Source organism: Lepidochelys kempii, chromosome 3 (genome assembly GCF_965140265.1).
Source record: "Lepidochelys kempii isolate rLepKem1 chromosome 3, rLepKem1.hap2, whole genome shotgun sequence".
In the NCBI taxonomy this organism is placed as follows: domain Eukaryota; kingdom Metazoa; phylum Chordata; order Testudines; family Cheloniidae; genus Lepidochelys; species Lepidochelys kempii.
In genome coordinates, this window is record NC_133258.1 from 204,893,302 (window position 1) to 204,912,308 (window position 19,007).

The window sequence follows — 19,007 nt, forward strand, 5'->3', positions numbered from 1 at the left end:
AGTTTGCTCTGAGAACTAACAAAGTTCCTTGTAGAGCTAGTGTCATACAGCAAGAGTCTTGCTCACCTTGGGGACATGGAGAAATGTTTTAGGTAAAAAGGAATTTGGTTCTGATCCACGAATAATAAATTCAGGGCAAAGTTCAGAGGTGAGATGAAGGGTGTCTACAGTGACATAATTGACACCTTTTTCGTGCCTTCTCAACATGTAAATTACACCATCCGACACATTTTAGATCATCCTCCATTTATCTAGAGCTAGTCAAAAATCAGAATTTTTCTCCCATGGAAAAGGTCAATATTCTGACATTTATTTTCACTCTGAATCAGGATGAAAAGTCAAAATTTTTCATGGAACAGAAACTTCTGAAAAATATTTGGCCTGGAAATGTTGAAGCATTTTGTTTCAACTTGGTTCCACAATAATCTTTATCCCCCCAGAACTGCCATGATGTCTCATGGTGGAGTTGAAAGGATCTGATTTTTATTGGTAAATGTTGGCAAATGTCAATTTCATCATATATACACAATCCCACAAAATATTTCCATCAATGATGACTGAAATTTAACGATAGACAAAGTAAGAAAAGTTCTGCTTGAGAACTTACTAGAGTCAAAATCCAGTGATTTAGGCTTATTACAGACGGACTAGTGAATGAATAGTGAAAACAGGTATGATTTGTTGATTTAAAGGTATTTACTTTTATTATTGTGACATGATGTTGACAATTTGTGTTTTAATGGTTTATAAAGCTTTAACTTTTTGAATCTCGTCAACTGTCATTAAATAATTCTGACCCACTGTCCCCAATTTCGCACAACTGTGAAAATTCAAATCACTATAATTCTAAAAAAACACTTAAAACCTCTAGTTTTGCTCAACTGTGAACATTTACATTGATAAAAATCTAAAAAAATGCTTAAAATAAACATCAGTATTATCCGTTGAAATTATTAGTAAAAAAACAACCAAATTCTGCCAGGTCTGTTAGTGGGAATTGTAGTTCAAGTACCTCATGTCACATTCTTCTCACTGGGCCATACCGCTTTTCCCATGATACACCATGGTTATGTGAGTCCCATCATGCATCACTTTGGTTCAACCAGAGGAGAGACCTATGCGAGCTTGGGCGAGGCACTTTGGCCCAGATCCACAAAGGTATTTAGGCCCCCAGCTCCAAGGGGCTAAGTACACTAAGTGAACTAAGTACAATTGCTAGATATGAAAAACAAACATGACCTCAGGAAAATGTCCTTTCTGCCAGAAGAACTAGTTCGAAAGTATATAGGCAGGTACATGTGCAGATCTTTTATTGCTCCAGAGGAAGATGGGGCCAAGCAGCCTTCTGTTCATCAGGACGCCCCATGGGATGATGCTATAGTTTATAGTGCTGTAAGTGCTCTCCTACCGTTGGAGCTGTGACATCTCCCCCACCCAGCAGAATGCACAGGTGACGGTTTCTGTCACTCGTGGAGTGGAAACTGCCTCTATGATAGCTGTGAGTGTCCACTTTGAAAATGATTGCTTCATGCTTGGTTTGAATTGTTGTCGCCGATCCTGTGTTCAGATCGGATGGATGGTGTTTTCTGAGGGCGCAGATTACCGTCTACATTTATTTCACTGGGGATCAAGTATCCACACCCCAATCACATCGTTAATGCCTTGTCTGCATACATCTTTGTATTCTGTTTATTCCCCTATCCAGACCAAAATGGTGGCAGGAGATGTCTGACTCTGAGACAAGACCCAGCTATTCCTAATCATGATGCGTTTATTCCAGGAGTGTATTATGCTGAGAAGCCCATGGCAATAAATCATTTTGACTTTAAACATTTCTAGCACCTGCCATTCTTCTCCTCCTCCCATTCTGAGGGTTTTCCCTTTTCAAATACAAAATGTTGTGTAAAAAATGCTTTGTGATCGGTATTACTGCACATCTGCTTAATCCAGAATAGAACATTTTCCTCTTTAACATTTTATGGAGTATGATGCTGTGCTTAGAATTTGTTCAGTATCTCTGAGGCATCTTCGTGAGATATAATGTTATGGTTGCTATGCCTCTGAATTACACAGTAAATATACACATATCTATAAATGGCCAGAGGACAGATTAAGCAAACACACATATCATAAAGCAGTAGCAAAAACCCATGGCATGGGATCCCATATTCATATCTATTGCAAGATTATCAACCTACAGAAGGACTCAGCTGTTTTTATTACCTTACTTTACCATATATTGCATCTTTCCAATACCTTGATTAAGTGTTTCTTTTTTCTCCTTTCCCAGCTCTCCATGAATTCCCCAGCGACATCTTTACTAATGAGGACAGAAGACATGGAGCTGTAGTCCTGCATGTCCTCTGTGTAAGTGTTTTGACTTCATTTGCACTTTTTTTTTAAACTGGAAGTAAAATATTATCAGACAAGCTGATGTAATTTCTTATTCATCTGGTTTTCTGTTGTTGCGGTTTCTTCCTGTGGATACATGCATATGCACAGAATTCCCAAGAGCCATTCACAACCTCGTTTGAGAATGGCGAGTTACAAATAATTGTGATTCTTTAATATTGCATCTTTTCGTTTATATATGTTGTTATGCTTTTAAAGGCCCCGATCCAGCATGAAAGCACATGCTTAAATTTGCACAAGAATAATCTCATTTAAAATCAATGGGACAATTCACGTGCTTAAAGTTAAACATTTTATGTGGAAATCCTTGGGAGACAAGAACTATACAGCTTCAGGATCCCACTTTTACAGGCTGCTTTTTGGCATAGGATCTGCCTTTAATGTTCTCTGCACACTTGCCATCTTTTTGACTTTTTTAAAATGAAAAATCAGTTAACGGGTTACAGTCTTCCATGAGAAACAAACAAGTAGAAGTGGTTTCAAGGGAAGGTACAACTGTAAGGCTGAAATGCCAGGCAAGCTGGAGGAAATCTGATCACACATGTTAAATCTCTTAGCTTTTCATGGCAGGGACCATGCAGATAGCACAATATGCCGCCGAATCTGGGCCTGTGTGTGGTACATCATGTGAGCAGGGCCTGGCCCAGGATTCAAACTGCTATGGGCCTGAGGTGCTCAGAATGAGCATCCTTTGAGCAGAGGAAGTCTGTAAGCAAGTGTTAAGTGTGTGGTACAGGTCCCCCTCGGTGCCAGATCCCCAGAGGATATAAATCTGTTACCGGCCCATCTGGAAAGCCTGCACTTAAGCAATAGTAGCAGCTTATGCTTTCAGCTCTGAAGTTCCCTGGTTCAATCCAGGGTGTATCACCCAAGATGGTCACGGCCATTACATCAGGCGATGCCTCACTAATTGCAATGTCACTGCCAGGCCTCTATAACTTTATCTTTTAGAAAGAATTTGATGTATTTTTTGTAGTATTTTGAGGGACTCGGGTACTTCAGAGATGAGCACCATAGAAGTATCTATAAATAACAACAAATAAATGTAGTGCTCCACATTCTGAGGCATCATAAATACAATATTTTCTTTCCAGTACTACTGAAAGCATTGCAAAGTCAGAGTCAAGCCTGAAAAAGCATGAGATGCTTAAAATGCTTAAAATAAACATAGATATTATCCATCGAAATTATTATTAAAAAAACCAACCAAATTCTGCCATGTCTATTGGGATGGGATGTCCACCCCACACAGGCCCTGAAAGGGAAATGAGGGCCTCAGGGGCCAATTATGTTATCTTGTTGCACCCAGAGAATGGACCAGGCTTAATTAGAGCTGAAGCCCAGCTCAGGAGGAGCTGGGGCATGATTATAGAGGCAGGAAGTTTAGCGCGGAAGAGGGCTGTAGGGAGAGAGTCTGGAGTCACTCTGGGATTAGAGAGGAGGAAGTCCAGAGGGAGAGCGACCTCTGGATCCTCCCGTGAGTAGATGAGGCTGGCAAGTGGCCAGGAGTTACATAGAACAGCGTCTTCAGTGGGGAGCCCTGGCAAAAGGACAGGAACTGGAGTCCCAGGGAAGGAGCCCTGAGTGGCATTTAATTGAGAGGGATGTAAGATCAGGCTGGGTGTTTGCTAGGGGAATCCAGGAGAAGGGCCTGAGAGAAGGGAGGACTCAGAGTGGTTGTGGGGAGTAGACCTAAGAAAGGCTGCACAGGAAGAGCCCCAAGGAAGCAGCCACAAGGGCTTGGACTAAGCAGATCTTGGCTGCTGGGTTTAGGGTCCCTAGGCTGGAACACAGTGTAGCAGGAGGGTCCAACTTCCCCAACCAGCCACTGGTATGGTGACATGAGGCTGCGGAAGGGACAGGGACAACAAGGAGCCCTGAGAAAAAGGAGTGAGGCCCACAGTGCCCAGAGTCAAGGCCAAAGGAATGATACAGGATCTTGGGCTAAAAGAGTGGACTAAATCTCCTGGCCGGAGGGCTGAGTCACAGGAAGAGACAACCACTGGAGGACCAGCGTGGCTGTCAGCAGTAGGCACTAGATGGAGCGAAAGCTACTGTGCCACACCTGGCCACAAGAAGGTGCTCCCCAGAAGTGAGTCCATTCCTTACCAACACATTTTGGGTTTTTTTTTATTTGCCTTCTGGTTTTGGAGCCTTTGGGTTCTAGTTTTCAAGCTCTTGCCCACAACCATGAGGGCTAGAAATTGTTTTTAAATGAAAGCTGAGTGTCTTGTATAATCACATGACTCCAAGAGCTGGGGCTTTAAGAAAAATGCCTAATATTATCAGACTCGGGATACAATCTTGAAAGTTGGCAACACTGTCTCTCAAATACTTTTAGTAAGAAAGAGCATGTGCCATAATTTGCAAGACTGGGATATCTGAAAATTGTCACAGAAGCACAGCTATCATGGGAGATCCCCTGTAATCACAATTGAAAGCCCAGATTTCACAAAGTACTTAAGCACGTGCCTAGTTTTAACAAGTGAATAGTCCCATTGTAGTCAGTGGAATTGCTCATGTACTTAAAATTAGACGTGCTTAAATGCCTTTTTTTATTGGTGCTTTGAAATACTAAAGTAGTAATTATTGTACTCCAGGAACTGGGTAAAAATAATGAGTGTTTTGAAACTGGAATTGTGTGACGTAAATTCTGGTCTGCCAATCCATTATTCTATGCTTACAGGACCTTATGCTCAACAGCTTCTGTAATCTCAAAGAAATGGAAGTGCACTTCTCCCTCCAGAGCCTCTTATTAACTTCTGTACTGTAGATGAAAGACAATTCTTTTCCTTTTAATGTCTTTATAATTGATATAGAAGTGCCAAATCGTCCCTACTTCTCATGGGTGAGAGGCATTTTCAAACAGCCAAGAAAATACCTGCTTCCGATGAATATTTAAAAACATTGTATATCTTTAGTCGGCTTAAATGAACAGTCACTGTTAGAAATGTGTGATTCATGATTTCCTTTCCCTTTCAAATTACAATGTATCACATCCTATCACAAACACTGCGTTATGATTTTTTTAGGAGCTAAGTGACTCCAATTACAAATTTGTTGTATAGTGTCAGTGTTGGAAAGCTGAATATTTCCAAGGATCGGTGGCAAAATGTTTGATTATGGGATGTTCTGGAGTGTGTATCCTAAACCAGGGTTAGAGAAAGAGTTCATTTAGTGGCTTAGATCACAATTTTTACACCTGGGTGCCCAAAGAAAGGTGCTTAAATAAGTGATCAGATTTTCAAAGTTGCTGAGTACCCAGTTGTTCCTGTTGATTCCATAATGATTTTTGAGTGCTAAGTCCTTCTGATCATCAAGCCATTTATTTTAAGGTGCCTACATGTGGATTTAGGAGTCTAATTTGAGGCATTTGGTTTGACTGTATCTACTCTTTGAGAAGCCTGGGTTTTTTTAGGGTATTTTGGTCATGTGCAAATATTCTAGGAAAAGAAATAGATGATCAAAAAAATCCCACTTCTCGGGAAGTTTTGCATGTGCCAGAGCAGGAAACAAAATCGTGATGTCTGAGGAGGCCTACATCTTAACTCTCACGCAACAATAGCTCTCCAACAGATGGCACCAACTCTTTGTACTAGGGACAAACGTAAAATCAGGCTGATCTTGCTTGCTTTTGTAACATGCTTTGAGATCTGCCGACACCTCTGTAAGCAGGTGTAACCGAGGGCTAGACCGGCGCAATGTCTTTGCTGGGAGTCAGTGCAGCCTTGCATGGTAGGGATTGGCTGTGGAACCCAAATTCTGGGTTTGAATCTTAGGCCTGACTCTTAAGTCGCAGTGATGTTTTTAATTCTGCTTACCATTATTTGGTGGCACAGTGGACTGTGCTATGCATGCTGGTGCCCTAGCTATGTAGGATGGGCTTTCCAAACTCCCCCAGTCCTAATTCTTCTCCATTGAAGTCCATTGTGGTTTTATCACTGACTTCAATGGGATCATACTTGGCTGAAACTGAGCACTTTGGGAACTTTCACCCCATAGTGAGTGTGCACATCTTGTGAGGTGGAATGAGGTGAGGCTGTCGAGTATCCCTGTACTCTGTCACTGTGCGCAGTACACGATCTACTAAGAATTGAGGGAAATGGGTCATCTAGGGCCAGTCCCCTGCGCTGAGGCAGGGCTAAATATGATCTAGACCATCCCTGACAGGTGTTTGTCTAACTTGCTCTTAAAGACCTCCAGTGACCGAGATTCCACAACCTCCCTAGGTAATTTGTTCCAGTGCTAAAATACCCTGACAGTTAGAAAGCTTTTCCTAGTATCTAACCTAAATCTCCCTTGCTACAATACCATACCATGCCACCCTTACTTCTGTACTGCTGCTGGCAGCGGTGCTGGCTTCAGAACTGGGCGACCGGAGAGCAGCAGCTGCTGGCCAGGAGCCCAGAGGTGCTGGGGCTGTGAACTGCCAACTGGAGGTGCCAGGTTTCACCCCAGCAAGCCCCGGCACAAATTAAGCACTGTAGGCACCTAGTGGGATTTTCATAAGCACCCAGGCACCTTTAGGTGCTTAAATACCTTTGTAAAACTGGCCCTTAGTTACTGTGTCTTGAGTGATATGCAACTTTGCTTTGTCTGAGTATTTTGTCAACCCCTCTTTTTTTATTACCTTCTTTAATCGCTGACTGTAAATTAACCCCTGAACTGTAGAAATGACTTTAGTGGAAGCCATTCACTTCGCCCTAGGACAAAATATGAACCTGTGTATGTGTGATGTTCCACAATAAATTCCTATACTGTTCACATTTCTAAGGTCTTAATCAAAGAAAAAAGATATTTTAAAAAGCAAGCTAGCCCCAGAAATTGCTTCATACTGAACCCACTGTAACAGTGAGATAGTAAAATCATTATTTTCCATCTCTGTGCAACAGAACACATTTGCTCAGGCTGCTTAAAGAAAAGAAGGGAGAACTATATTTTTGATTTATTAATTACATTGAACTCACATAAAGTTTTCTGGGTACAAGGGACTGGATAAATCATGAGACAGGTTCTTTTCCAATCTACCCATGATTTGGGCTTCCTATTTTCTGCTCCTAGGACAGCTTAATATTTTATAACCTTTTATATTATTTTTGAATAAATAAAATGCAACTGAACATAAATCAAAACAAATTATGTTCATTGTTTCTTGCAGGCCTAAAATTCAAGGTATAGCAACTATATCAGATTCAAATATAGCAAATATTCAAAACAGGTATACTTGACTCTGATATAACAATATTTAAGAATCTGCTATCCCAATAAGGGATTATTTGTTTTTTCTCTATAGTGACACATGCAAAGTGGTGAAGCAGATGTCTTACTCTATTGGGGTACTGTCATTCCATGTAATAGTTTTATTTATTTTAAAAAATCAGTATTTTGTGGAGGGGAATGATATTGTTAAATTATGGAAGAAATTGACCCCCAAAAAGAATGCACGTCACACCATGTCGAAACACCACTCTTTTCATCAGCGAGGCATGGTTTTAACAGTTTAATATTTTAACATTTTTAATAATATGTTGATTAATACTTAGTTGCCAATACGTGCAGGCCTTAGGTCATATTTTGCTTTTATTCTGCATAATGAATGTGTTTATACGTAACAAGGAACATATAATAAACAGTCAAAACAGAGTATTCTGTTTTGTCTTTTAGTGTAAATGTTCAGCCCAGACCACAAGATTTTAACATTCGAGACTTGTAGTCACCCTTCCACGGTACTATCTCTAAAGGCAGTGACTAGAAGGTGGTCAGTGGCAGTTAACTTTTGCCCCACATCAATGTGCTGACTGGTGTTTGGCAACTCTGCTAAGAAGTGTTAACTGACAGTGGATTTCTTGTGCACTGCTAGATACAAAGAGGAGACTGTGTTTACTTTCAGCTTATGATGGCAAAGGAAGAGTTTAATATTAGCCATTATTGTCCGGGGCTTCAATATAGCTCCCTTTCCAATGTCCTTGAAAACATCTTTAAGAAGTTGTGTTCCACTCTCAGCAACCAGCTCCCTTGTCATTTTCTGTACGTCATGCATGTCGACAGCCCAACCTGTCACGTGTAGACTCCAAACCCATGCAAGCCTGCAAGCAGGATTGTTGAAATCTGGAGGAAACCAGGGAACTCCCTGTGTAGAACTTCTTCATTTGCTACCCCAATAGCAGACCTTGGACAAGAATTTGGGATGGGCTCTCCTCTTCCTTGTGTTATGAGCTGGCAAGCCGTTTCAATGAGGTTTTCCCAGCTTTCTTTACTCATTTAAGGATTCGTAATCCTTGCACGACTGACATTTATTTACCCAAACAAGATTCTGAGCAACATTAAAGTTGTGCATCTGAACTGACTCTATCACTGAAACTTCTGCAGCTCTGTCTAGTTAGGAACATAGGAACTGCCAGACTGCATCAGAACCATGCTCCAACTCATCAGATGTCCTGTCTCTGTCAGTGGCCACCCCCACATGCCTCCAAAGAAGGTGTAAGAACCCCTCAGCAGGCAGATGTGGGCTAATCTACCTCCCACCCCAGCTTCATCCTGACCTCCAATAGTTAGAGATTGGCTTAAGCTCTGAAGTTTAGTTATCACTTAAAGTGGCAGTGGCATGTTGCATGATACTGACCACAGTGTACATCTGAGTTGGGGGTCTGTGCTGTGGATCTGAATTGTATAAGTGAAGGGACCAGGTGGGCTCATGAGGGGTGTGTGCTTACGTCCTACACAGGGCTTGCTGTGAAACCAGACTTACTTACAGAATTCCTAAAGACAGCATTTTTACACATGAGGGCAGATCCTTCGCTGGTGTAAACTGTCATAGCACCATTTGGAGATATAACAGTTTATACCACCTAAGGATCTGATCTCATCTTTTAGTGGGCCAGAGGTGAAGCCCACTGAAATCAGTGGAAAGATTCCTATCAGCACTGGTAAATATATCACCTGTTCTTCAAATGGGTGTAACTGTTATTTTAACCTATTGTCATGGTGAAAGCTGATCTTAAAAAAAAATGGAAGACAGTAATGGGCTTTTATAAGGATGCCTCTTTTGTCTCAGTCGAAAGAAGTTGTCATCTGGCTAGGATGCTAAATCTGTAATTCTGTTTTGTTTTCTTTTTTCCCCTCCAGCAAAGCAATACACTTACCAAATGTCTGATCAAATCAGAGAGTGTGCACAACCATGCACTTTTTAAAGAAGGTTGCAACCATAAAATCAAATTTTTATTAAGGTTCTCTAAATCTGTGGAGAAATTTGAACTTCACAAAGTGGAGTTTTATAAGGGGAGGAAAGAGCCTTTTCCTCATGTTTGTTGATTTACTGTCAAACTCTTCTGTTAATAATTTTAATCAAAATGTGTTTTCCTCCTCCTCTCTCTTTATCCTTATTGGTGACTGTATGTCTGTAAATTATGCTTCAGCTGGACTTTTTTTAGGGCTTGGCTGAAAATTGCAAAGCAGCCCAGGGTAAATACTACAAATTACTGAGTATTTTAGAAGGAGCAATATACAGCCTTTCTAGGGGAATCCAGAGGCATTTTCCCCTTGGCATTACAAAACTAACAATCAATAACACAAAGAAATAATAATATAAAATAAGTTGTTGTAATTTGATTCATTCCAAGGGCAAGAACTAAATTACTCTTCACAAATACCTTTAAAAATCCAGGAATCCTGCCTGGATGGTTTTGCTATGCCCAGAGAAGGGGTGTCACATACATACACACTTCTTTCTGCTGTGGCAAACTGCAGATGTGTGCAGTTGTGATTAGCAGAGATGTCTGAGCTGGAGACACCACAGTTTAAACGATAAGAGGCTGCTGGCAAAATGTTCTTCATGGTGAGGTGAAGAGGTAAACTCACATGGTTAAAAAGGTTTGGCAAAGCTATAAGCAACTTAAAATAGGCTCTTATAAGGGGAAGTATCAGGCAACCTTAATAATAGATGGTACAATCAGCCACTCCTATAATTTGGCCACATCTTCAGTTGGTGTAAATAATTCATTTGCAGTCAATAGAGCTACACTGATTTACACCATCTATGGATCTGGCCCCCAATATGTATAGTGTGGATACGTGTATACAAAGATGCTAGCGTTCAGTAGTCAATAATGCTTTCCTTCAGAGTTCAAATACTGTAAAAAGGAGGACTGTATAGGCACAGATTTTCATAATTGTGCCCACATATAATGTGCGCGTGTACTTACAGTGATTTGAGCACAAGTAAGCAATTGTATGTGCATTTACAGGGCAGTTACATGTCTAATTTGTCAGGTTTGACATGGTAAGCGTGGGCACAAATTACACACCTGCTTTAGTGTGAGCAGTTCCAAAAATCTAGGCCATTATTTATAGAGATTGTCTGTCTTCTTTTTTTCTTCTGTATGAAACGAGAGACCATCCACACCTCATCTGTACGACCTGTAATTGTCTCAGCTTGTTGGGTTTTTTTATATATATATATACTTCCTGAACATTTTTATTTAGTTGATTTGAGACCATTATGACTAGTTGTTGGTTCATGAATTGCTATTTATCATGCACTGATACAGCAAAGTCATTGCTACATCGAGTTGACTTATTTTTAATTCGCTCTATTATGTGGACTTCAAAGGCTATGTAAGTATTTGGAATGAAACAAAGGAAGGTCCTATCTTCAATTACTGTAACCTCAGTGTTTCATTATAGAACGTTTCCAATGCCTGCATTATTTAAACTGTATAAGTTTGCAAATATTTTTCTGTGGAGGTCATGTGGTTAGGAATGGGCAAACTGGTTTAGAGAAAATATAAAATCAGATCAGCCTTTGTCCTTTGTTCAGGGCTCAGAACAAATGAGCTCTAAGAAACTTGTTTCCTTTTTATTCCCCCCACATGTTTTTACACGTCCGGGTTTATTTTGGCACCAGAAGTGGAAATATTGAGAGAGGCCATTCTCCTGGAATCCCTGACCCAGTTGGAACCAGAAAGTACCAGAAACTAAAAATAGTCTTCCAAGACTCAGCTTTGTTTCTAAAACAAAGAAGTTTGGTTACGCAACAGTTGAGTTTTCTGAGGTTGGTGCATCAATAACGGCTAGGAAGCAAATAACCAAATACCTCTAAGCTACCTTGAATTATTCCCTTCTCTTTCTCTTCCCTCTCTCCTCCCCAACTGTATTTTTGGCTGTGTTTACTTTTAGATCTTTCCCTGGACGTGACAGAATTTTAACATCAAACCTTGCAGGCACGAAAAGGGACTGAAAATTATAGTGCATAACAAATACTCTGCGCAGTGGGGTATAGCCTGTGAAAACAGATATAGCTCCTCCAAATTTGGTTCTGAGACACTCTGTTATTATCGCAGTGCCTTCCCGCCATAGGGGAGAGGCGGGAGAAGACCACTGGAGGCAATGCTGGGTAGAGATATATTTGTGGCCAGTCTGACTAAAATCCAAGGAAACTTTGGTTGTCTAGAACTAGATGATGAAAGCAATCCAGTGAGACACCAAGTGGCTAAACTACTGCAGTGATCTGGGGGGCAGATCTAATGATAATTTGATAGTAGACTTCCTGAGAGAACCATGGACAGCACCCTTTTGAGTTCTTTTCCCTTGGAATGAAGGATTTTTGGTAATGTAGATCCAGAACATTTGAACAATGTTCAACTCGCCCAAAAGAGAGTGTGCACTTCTCTACAGAGCCCCCCACACTGCAAGCAGGACCAGGAAAACCCTTAGGATTTAAAATGACAGTTAACAATTTTAATACAGTTTTCAGTATGCCACAGACAGCCTGTATGCAGCGGCATACCAAGTGAGACAAAAAGGAGTCTTACCCTGGCAGAGCCAGAAGGAAATGTTGTTCTAAACTTGCCATGGCTGGAAGTTGCTCTTACATCAGCCATAACAAGATTTCTGTTAGTAGTTGTAAAGAGGACAGGATGGCCTCTTGATGATATTGTGATGGAACTTATCAGCCCGTATATTATAACTTGGAAAACAATGAAAATCAACCAAGTCTTCCAGTTATGTGTGCATAGTACCCAGGGCGTAGTACCCAGCCAGAAACTTCTCCCAACTCTCTTTATGAGGGGTGTTTTTAACAGAAAATAGAACAGTCTGACTCAAGACAAAAGATATGACCATACTGTGCCATGCCACTCCCTTCATTCCTAATACTATAAAAGCTTTTTCCTGTAACTGTTAAGATATTTTGCCAGATGCAAACCTTCTGCTTTTTACATTGGTAAAACTTCCACTTTGGTAAATATCCTATAAAAGAGGTTTCAGAGTAGCAGCCGTGTTAGTCTGTATTCGCAGAAAGAAAAGGAGTACTTGTGGCACCTTGGAGACTAACAAATTTGTTTGAGCGTAAGCTTTCATGAGCTACAGCTCACTTCATCAGATGCATTCAGTGGAAAATACAGTGGGGAGATTTATATACATAGAGAACATGAAACAATGGGTGTTACCATACACACCATAACCAGAGTGATCACTTAAGGTGAGCTATTACCAGCAGGAGAGTGGGGGGGACACCTTTTGTAGTGATAATCAAGGTGGGCCATTTCCAGCAGTTGACAGGAAGGTCTGAGGAACAGTGTGTGTGTGTGGGGGGAAATAAACTTGGGGAAATAGTTTTACTTTGTGTAATGACCCATCCACTCCCAGTCTCTATTCAAGCGTAAGTTAATTGTATCCAGTTTGCAAATTAATTCCAATTCAGCAGTCTCTCGTTGGAGTCTGTTTCGAAGTTTTTTTGTTGAAGAATTTCTACTTTTAGGTCTGTAATCGAGTGACCGGAGAGATTGAAGTGTTCTCCAACTGGTTTTTGAATGTTATAATTCTTGACGTCTGATTTGTGTCCATTTATTCTTTTACGTAGAGACTGTCCAGTTTGACCAACGTACGTGGCAGAGGGGCATTGCTGGCACATGATGACATATATCACATTGGTAGATGTGCAGGTGAACGAGCCTCTGATAGTGTGGCTGATGTGATTCGGCCCTATGATGGTGTCCCCTGAATAGATATGTGGACACAGTTGGCAACGGGCTTTGTTGCAAGGATAGGTTCCTGGGAGACAGGCCAGTCCTCGCTTACTGACAGCCCCCCAACCTGAAGCAAATACTCACCAGCAACCACACACCACAGAACAGAACCACTAACCCAAGCACTATACACTTTGTAGTCTATTGTAATTGAAATAAATATATTTGAAAATGTAGAAAACATCCAAAAATATTTAAATAAATGATATTCTATTATTATTTAACAGTGCGATTAATCACGATTTTTTTAAAAAAGGGCTCCAGAAAAGACCCCAGCAATTACAGGCCGGTAAGCCTGAATTCAGTACCGGGCAAACTGGTTGACAATTTTGTTCTTTGCTATAGTTTCAGACACATAGATTAACATAATTTGTTGGGGAACAGTCAACATTGTTTTTGTAAAGGGAAATCATGCCTCACCAATCTACTAGAATCATAGAATATTAGGGTTGGAAGAGACCTGAGGAGGTCATCTAGTCCAACCCCCTGCTCAAAGCAGGACCAACCCCAACTAAATCATCCCAGCCAGGGCTTTGTCAAGCCGGGCCTTAAAGACCTCTCAGGATGGAGATTCAACCACCTCCCTAGGTAACCCATTCCAGTTCTTCACCACCCTCCTAGTGAAACAGTGTTTCCTAATATCCAACCTAGACCTCCCCCACTGCAACTTGAGAACATTGCTTCTTGTTCTGTGATCTGCTACCACTTTGACCAGCTTACTCCATCCTCTTTGGAACCCCCCTTCAGGTAGTTGAATGCTGCTATCAAATCCCCCCTCGCTCTTCCCTCACTCAGAATTCTTTGAGGGGAGTCAACAAGCATGTGGACAAGGGGGATCCAGTGGATATAGTATATTTAGATTTTAAGAAAGCCTTTGACAAGGTCCCTCACCAGAGGCCAACAGAACTAGGTAGATATCACCTTAAGGTCATAATCCTACAAAAATTTATGCACATTCTTAACTTTACACACATAGTAATTCCAACGAAGTCAGTGGAAATATTTATGTGCATACATCTTTGCAGGATTGGGGCGTAAGTCTGTAGCTGGTAATCCAGCTATTAGCTTTAAAAAGGAAATTCTATAATAATATGGAACGTGAATAAGCCTGAAATCTGTACATTTTATTAAATTAACACTCTCAAACATCCTCTCGGAGTATTTTATATCTTGCTCCAGATACATACATTCTTAATAGGAGATCTGCAGTTTTGCTATATACAAAAGTGTTTATTATTTGGTGACAGTCATAAAAGGTTTCAGGCTTTGAAAGTGGTGTGCACAAGGTAAATGGTGAATAATACACATTTCCCTTTCAAGGGACAATTTTATTTTACTTTGCTGGGTTCAAGAAAGAGTCCCAGGAGATTCCGTAAGGGGATTATAGTGGATGAATAAAAGTGCATCTATATAAGTAATGCCATATCTATGAAAATTCTCTGCAAAGAAAAATGAGGATCTAGAGTTTTAAAAGGAGCTAATATGTATTCAGTGTGTTTTATTTTTAAGGTGAACGCTACTATTTCTATTTGTGTCTCATACAGTAGAAAAAAATTGTGGTCGGTGTAGTATTATAGTGGCCACAGGTAGCATAGTAATGACCTCATTCTGATTTCAAACACCGGTATAAATCAGGAGTAATTTCTTAGAAGTCAATGGGTTTACACTGGTATAAAATTTAGTGTAAGTGGATATAAGGTCCAATATAAGTCAGCTTCAATTTCAGTTTTCATTCCAAATTTCACTTTCTAAATTTCTTATAAGAAGGGATGCCCTTTTAATATTTTTCATAAAGCCAAGTAAGTCGTTTAAAGAAATAAATTCCTTTTGGGGATGAAAATTTCCTTTCTTGGTCCCAGCCAAAAAGGTATCTGTTTAAAAAAAAAATTGCCACAATGAGCTCAGTGAATTATTTCATCATGAATGAAGATGTGTGTTCCAATTAGGAGTGTTGACCTAAAATAGAGTCTGAGTCACCTCCACATTATGCCAGATTTACACAAGAGAGCGACTATTGATTTCCAGAGTGAATCAGGCCCAGAAATTCTAGTCTTGGTTTGGTTTGTAGACCTCATTAAGATGAGAGATACAAGCATTGTATGAAACCAGTCTTTTCAATTATCTTCAAGCTATGAATGCTTTAAAGTCATCAGCTTCACTCATGTGCATTGGAAGTTCTGCTAAGAAGCAACAACAAGGCACATTTGCCAAATTACTTACTTTATTGCAAACAAACCCATGATCAGACTATTGGTTACTGATCTCCATCTCTTTCAGAATGTGCAGTTATTGTGGGTTTGGGTGGTGCTAAATAGTAAATAATCTAATGCAGGAAAGAAAGCAGCTTGATTAACCAACAAGTAAAATAAGTATGCTATTATGGCAATAAAGCCACTTGCCAGTCTGGATTAGTAGGCTATTGGTGTATGGTTTGGGCATATTGTTAAGAGACACAACGTAGTATGTTTGACCACCTAGTCCCAGATCCTCCAAGGTATTCAACTCCCATTGAAATGGGAGGTGCTCTGCACTTTCTGAAAATCAGGCCTCTTTTAAGGTGTCTCAGGTTAGGCACCCAAGTATTAAGGCACCTACAATCACCAGTCACTTTTGAAAATTTAGGCACAGAACTGTAGTTCATATTAGAGGCACCTAGATACCCAGGAGTGGGTGCCTTATATATGTGTAAGAGACCTGATCTAAACAGTAGAATCTTTCTCTTTTGAGATATAGTCATATTTTGTCCAGCAGCATTCGGCAATTTAGTTTATTGACCATGCCCAGATTTTGTAGCTTTGACTTTGAGTAGAAGAGGTGAGATTCTCATTGATGGACTCAACATATCAGCTTCAAGAGCAGATGGTTGATGGCTTTCCCACCAGTGCCAATTTCCACCTTAAGCCAGAGCTAGCATTCTCCAGCCTTTAGTTAAGGTCTAGATCTGTGGCCAGATGCATCCCAAATTCAATCTGGCCCTTAGACTATAGAAAATGGGCTTTAACTGAGACAGAGAATTATACACAGGCTTTAGTTCCTATAGAAAAGCTGGTGGAAGAAAATGTGCCAGAGATAAAATAACCTACCTACCGATCCAGACTGGTTAGTGAGAGCTGAGTGGTTCTGGTGATTTGATGGAGCATTACATTGTATAAAGCAGCTAACATACTACTAAGAGGTAAAAGCTAATATTTTGGAATGGCAGAGTTTTAACTGATGGGGTGGGAAGTTAGAAGGGAAGAGAGGGACTTAAATCTGATATTTGAAATCAGGGTCAGCTCTAGGTTTTTTGCTGCCCCAAGCAAAAAAAATGTTGGCTGCCCCCCACCCCAGCCCTGGACTCCCGCCCTTCTCCCCTGTTTCCCCAGCCGTGGGCTCTCCCCCCGCCCGCCACCCGCACCCCCTGCTGCCCCAGCTCTGGGTTCCTCCCTGCCGCCCCAGCCCTGGGCTCTCAACCCCCCCCCACCTGCATCCCCTGCCACCCAGCCCTGAGTCACTGGTAACCCGCTCCTAGGGCAGGTCATCAGCATCCCGCTCATGACACTAGCAGGGGCGGAGGCTGCATCCACCTGACTCCTTCCCGGTGCCCAGGGGGCTCCTGACTCCTCCTGCTCCCCCCTCGCCTCCAGCTGGTCCGGCGCTGGAAGGGTCGGGGTTAGCAGCGGGGCTCCAGGGCCGCGCTTCAGCCGAGGGTCCCTCCAGCTGGGGCTCCCATCTCCAGGACTGGCTGGGAATTGTGAAGGCAGAGCCGGGGAGACCGCCCCGGCAGGGAGCTGAGGAGCCGGGGCAGGGCAGGCCCAAAGGCAGCAGCCGGCGGGGAGCGGAGCCTCGGAGAGCGGCAGTGCCCCGGGCACCGGTCCCCTCTATGGCCCGACTGCTGCTGCTTCTGCTGCTCCTGGCCGCCCTGCCGCAGCCCCTGGGTGGCTCGGGCCGCTTTGCCCAGCCCCGGCTGCGGCGCTTGGGGGCGGCCACCCTGCGGCAGTTGCAGGCGGCTCCATGTGCCCCATGGGGTGGCCCCCAGGCCGAGTGTCCCACGGTCTATGTGTTGGAGCCTACCAGACGGCTTGGCTGCTGCCAGCAGCACAAACCACATTGCCCCAGGGCACCCCCCACACTGCTGCTGCTGAACCCCAGACCGAGGGCCAGCTTTGGCCACCCACTGCAGCTCTTCCACCTGGACTTCAGCATCAGCTTGGGGGCCGGATGGGCCCAGTGCCACCCCACGCACCTGCTTGCTTTGCTGGTGTCTAGAGCCGGCAAATAGACATTGCGGTAAAGGGAAAGGCAATGGGAGCTGTAACTGATGCTGCAAAAATGCGCCAATGTAAGGAAAACATATTGAGTTCTTGTGTTGATTACTACAACCCCTAATTGGAAGGCTACTCTTAGATGTGTGGTCTGTTTTTTTCCTCTTTATGCACACAACTAACAAATTGTACATGAAACCTCCCTATTGTCAGCAATGGAACCTAGTGCTGATGGTAGGATCCTGCTCGTGATATGAACATTGACACCCAGCTTGGCATGGTTGGATAAATGGGCTTTCATTGTTATTAGGTGGGTGCACCTACAATAGGCTCTGCCCATTTCAAACAAACAGATGACTTGGTCCATTCCTCAAGGAACTTTTGATCTACTGTAGTTCAGCCCCAAACAAGGTGGATCAGACACACAGAGGTGGGAGGCTACTCCAGAGTTGTTCTTTTGAGTCCCGCTGCTAGGGAGTAGGAACGTATCTAACAACTTAGCTCTATAAATGGAGTACATTGTCCTTGGATCACCTAAACCTTTGTCACATCTGTTTCTCCCATGCCCTCTGACAGTTTCACGTTGCCACATGCCAGCCCCGACAGGGTTCCCTTGCAGTGGGAGCTGCTACTGGGTGACATGACTCAATAACTCTAGAGATTCTGGGTGAAATCATTTCCCCATTTAAGTCAATGGCAGTTTTTTCATGGACTTCAGTGGGTCCAGTTTTCACCTTCCTTCTTTTCCTTTTAGTGTCATTGGATGCCTTTTCTACTTCTCCATTGTATCTGCAGTGCGTCCAGATGCAGAGCCTTTCTATAGTGCGAGCCGCTTCTAACCTGAATACAGGAGGGACAGGAGATTAACTTCTCAAAGTCGAGCAGGATCAACACATAATAGCTCACTGTCATGCAGTGAGCCATTACACCACACCTTTTCTATCTCACTCCTGCCATACAAAAGCTGGTCCTGAAAAGGAAAAGGAAAAGATGAGGAAAGACATTAATTACTCATTGACAGATTATCCCCAATGATGAAAGAGTCAGCACTTCTGGGAGTCTGAGATTCGAAGCGCAAACAATGAGTTTGGAAAAACTGTACAAAGATCTGCATATTCAGCTGCAGCTACTGGGGAGGCATAGCCAAAAGCAGTCTCCCCCACCTCCGCTAACCTAAGCAGAGTTCCTCTGCAGTCAAAGAAGTGGGATTTCCTCTGGCAGCTGCCCTGAGGAAGAATATTCATGAGTTCCAATCACGCTCTTCTTGGCTAGGCCGGCCGTGCCTCTACTAATTACAGCGCTTTCGGTGACAGCAATGTGGCCTCCT

At 42.3% G+C, this 19,007-nt stretch overlaps 1 protein-coding gene across 2 annotated transcripts in view; it reads left to right on the forward strand.

The window, feature by feature from the left end:
- The window catches only part of SLC24A3 (solute carrier family 24 member 3), a 327,978-nt gene that overhangs the window by 199,200 nt on the left and 109,771 nt on the right, over positions 1-19,007 (forward strand). For both annotated transcript variants that reach the window (XM_073339750.1, XM_073339751.1), the window contains exon 3: positions 2,291-2,367. In XM_073339750.1, coding sequence (XP_073195851.1) covers positions 2,291-2,367 — 77 coding nt within the window. The remainder of the gene's footprint in view (positions 1-2,290; positions 2,368-19,007) is intronic.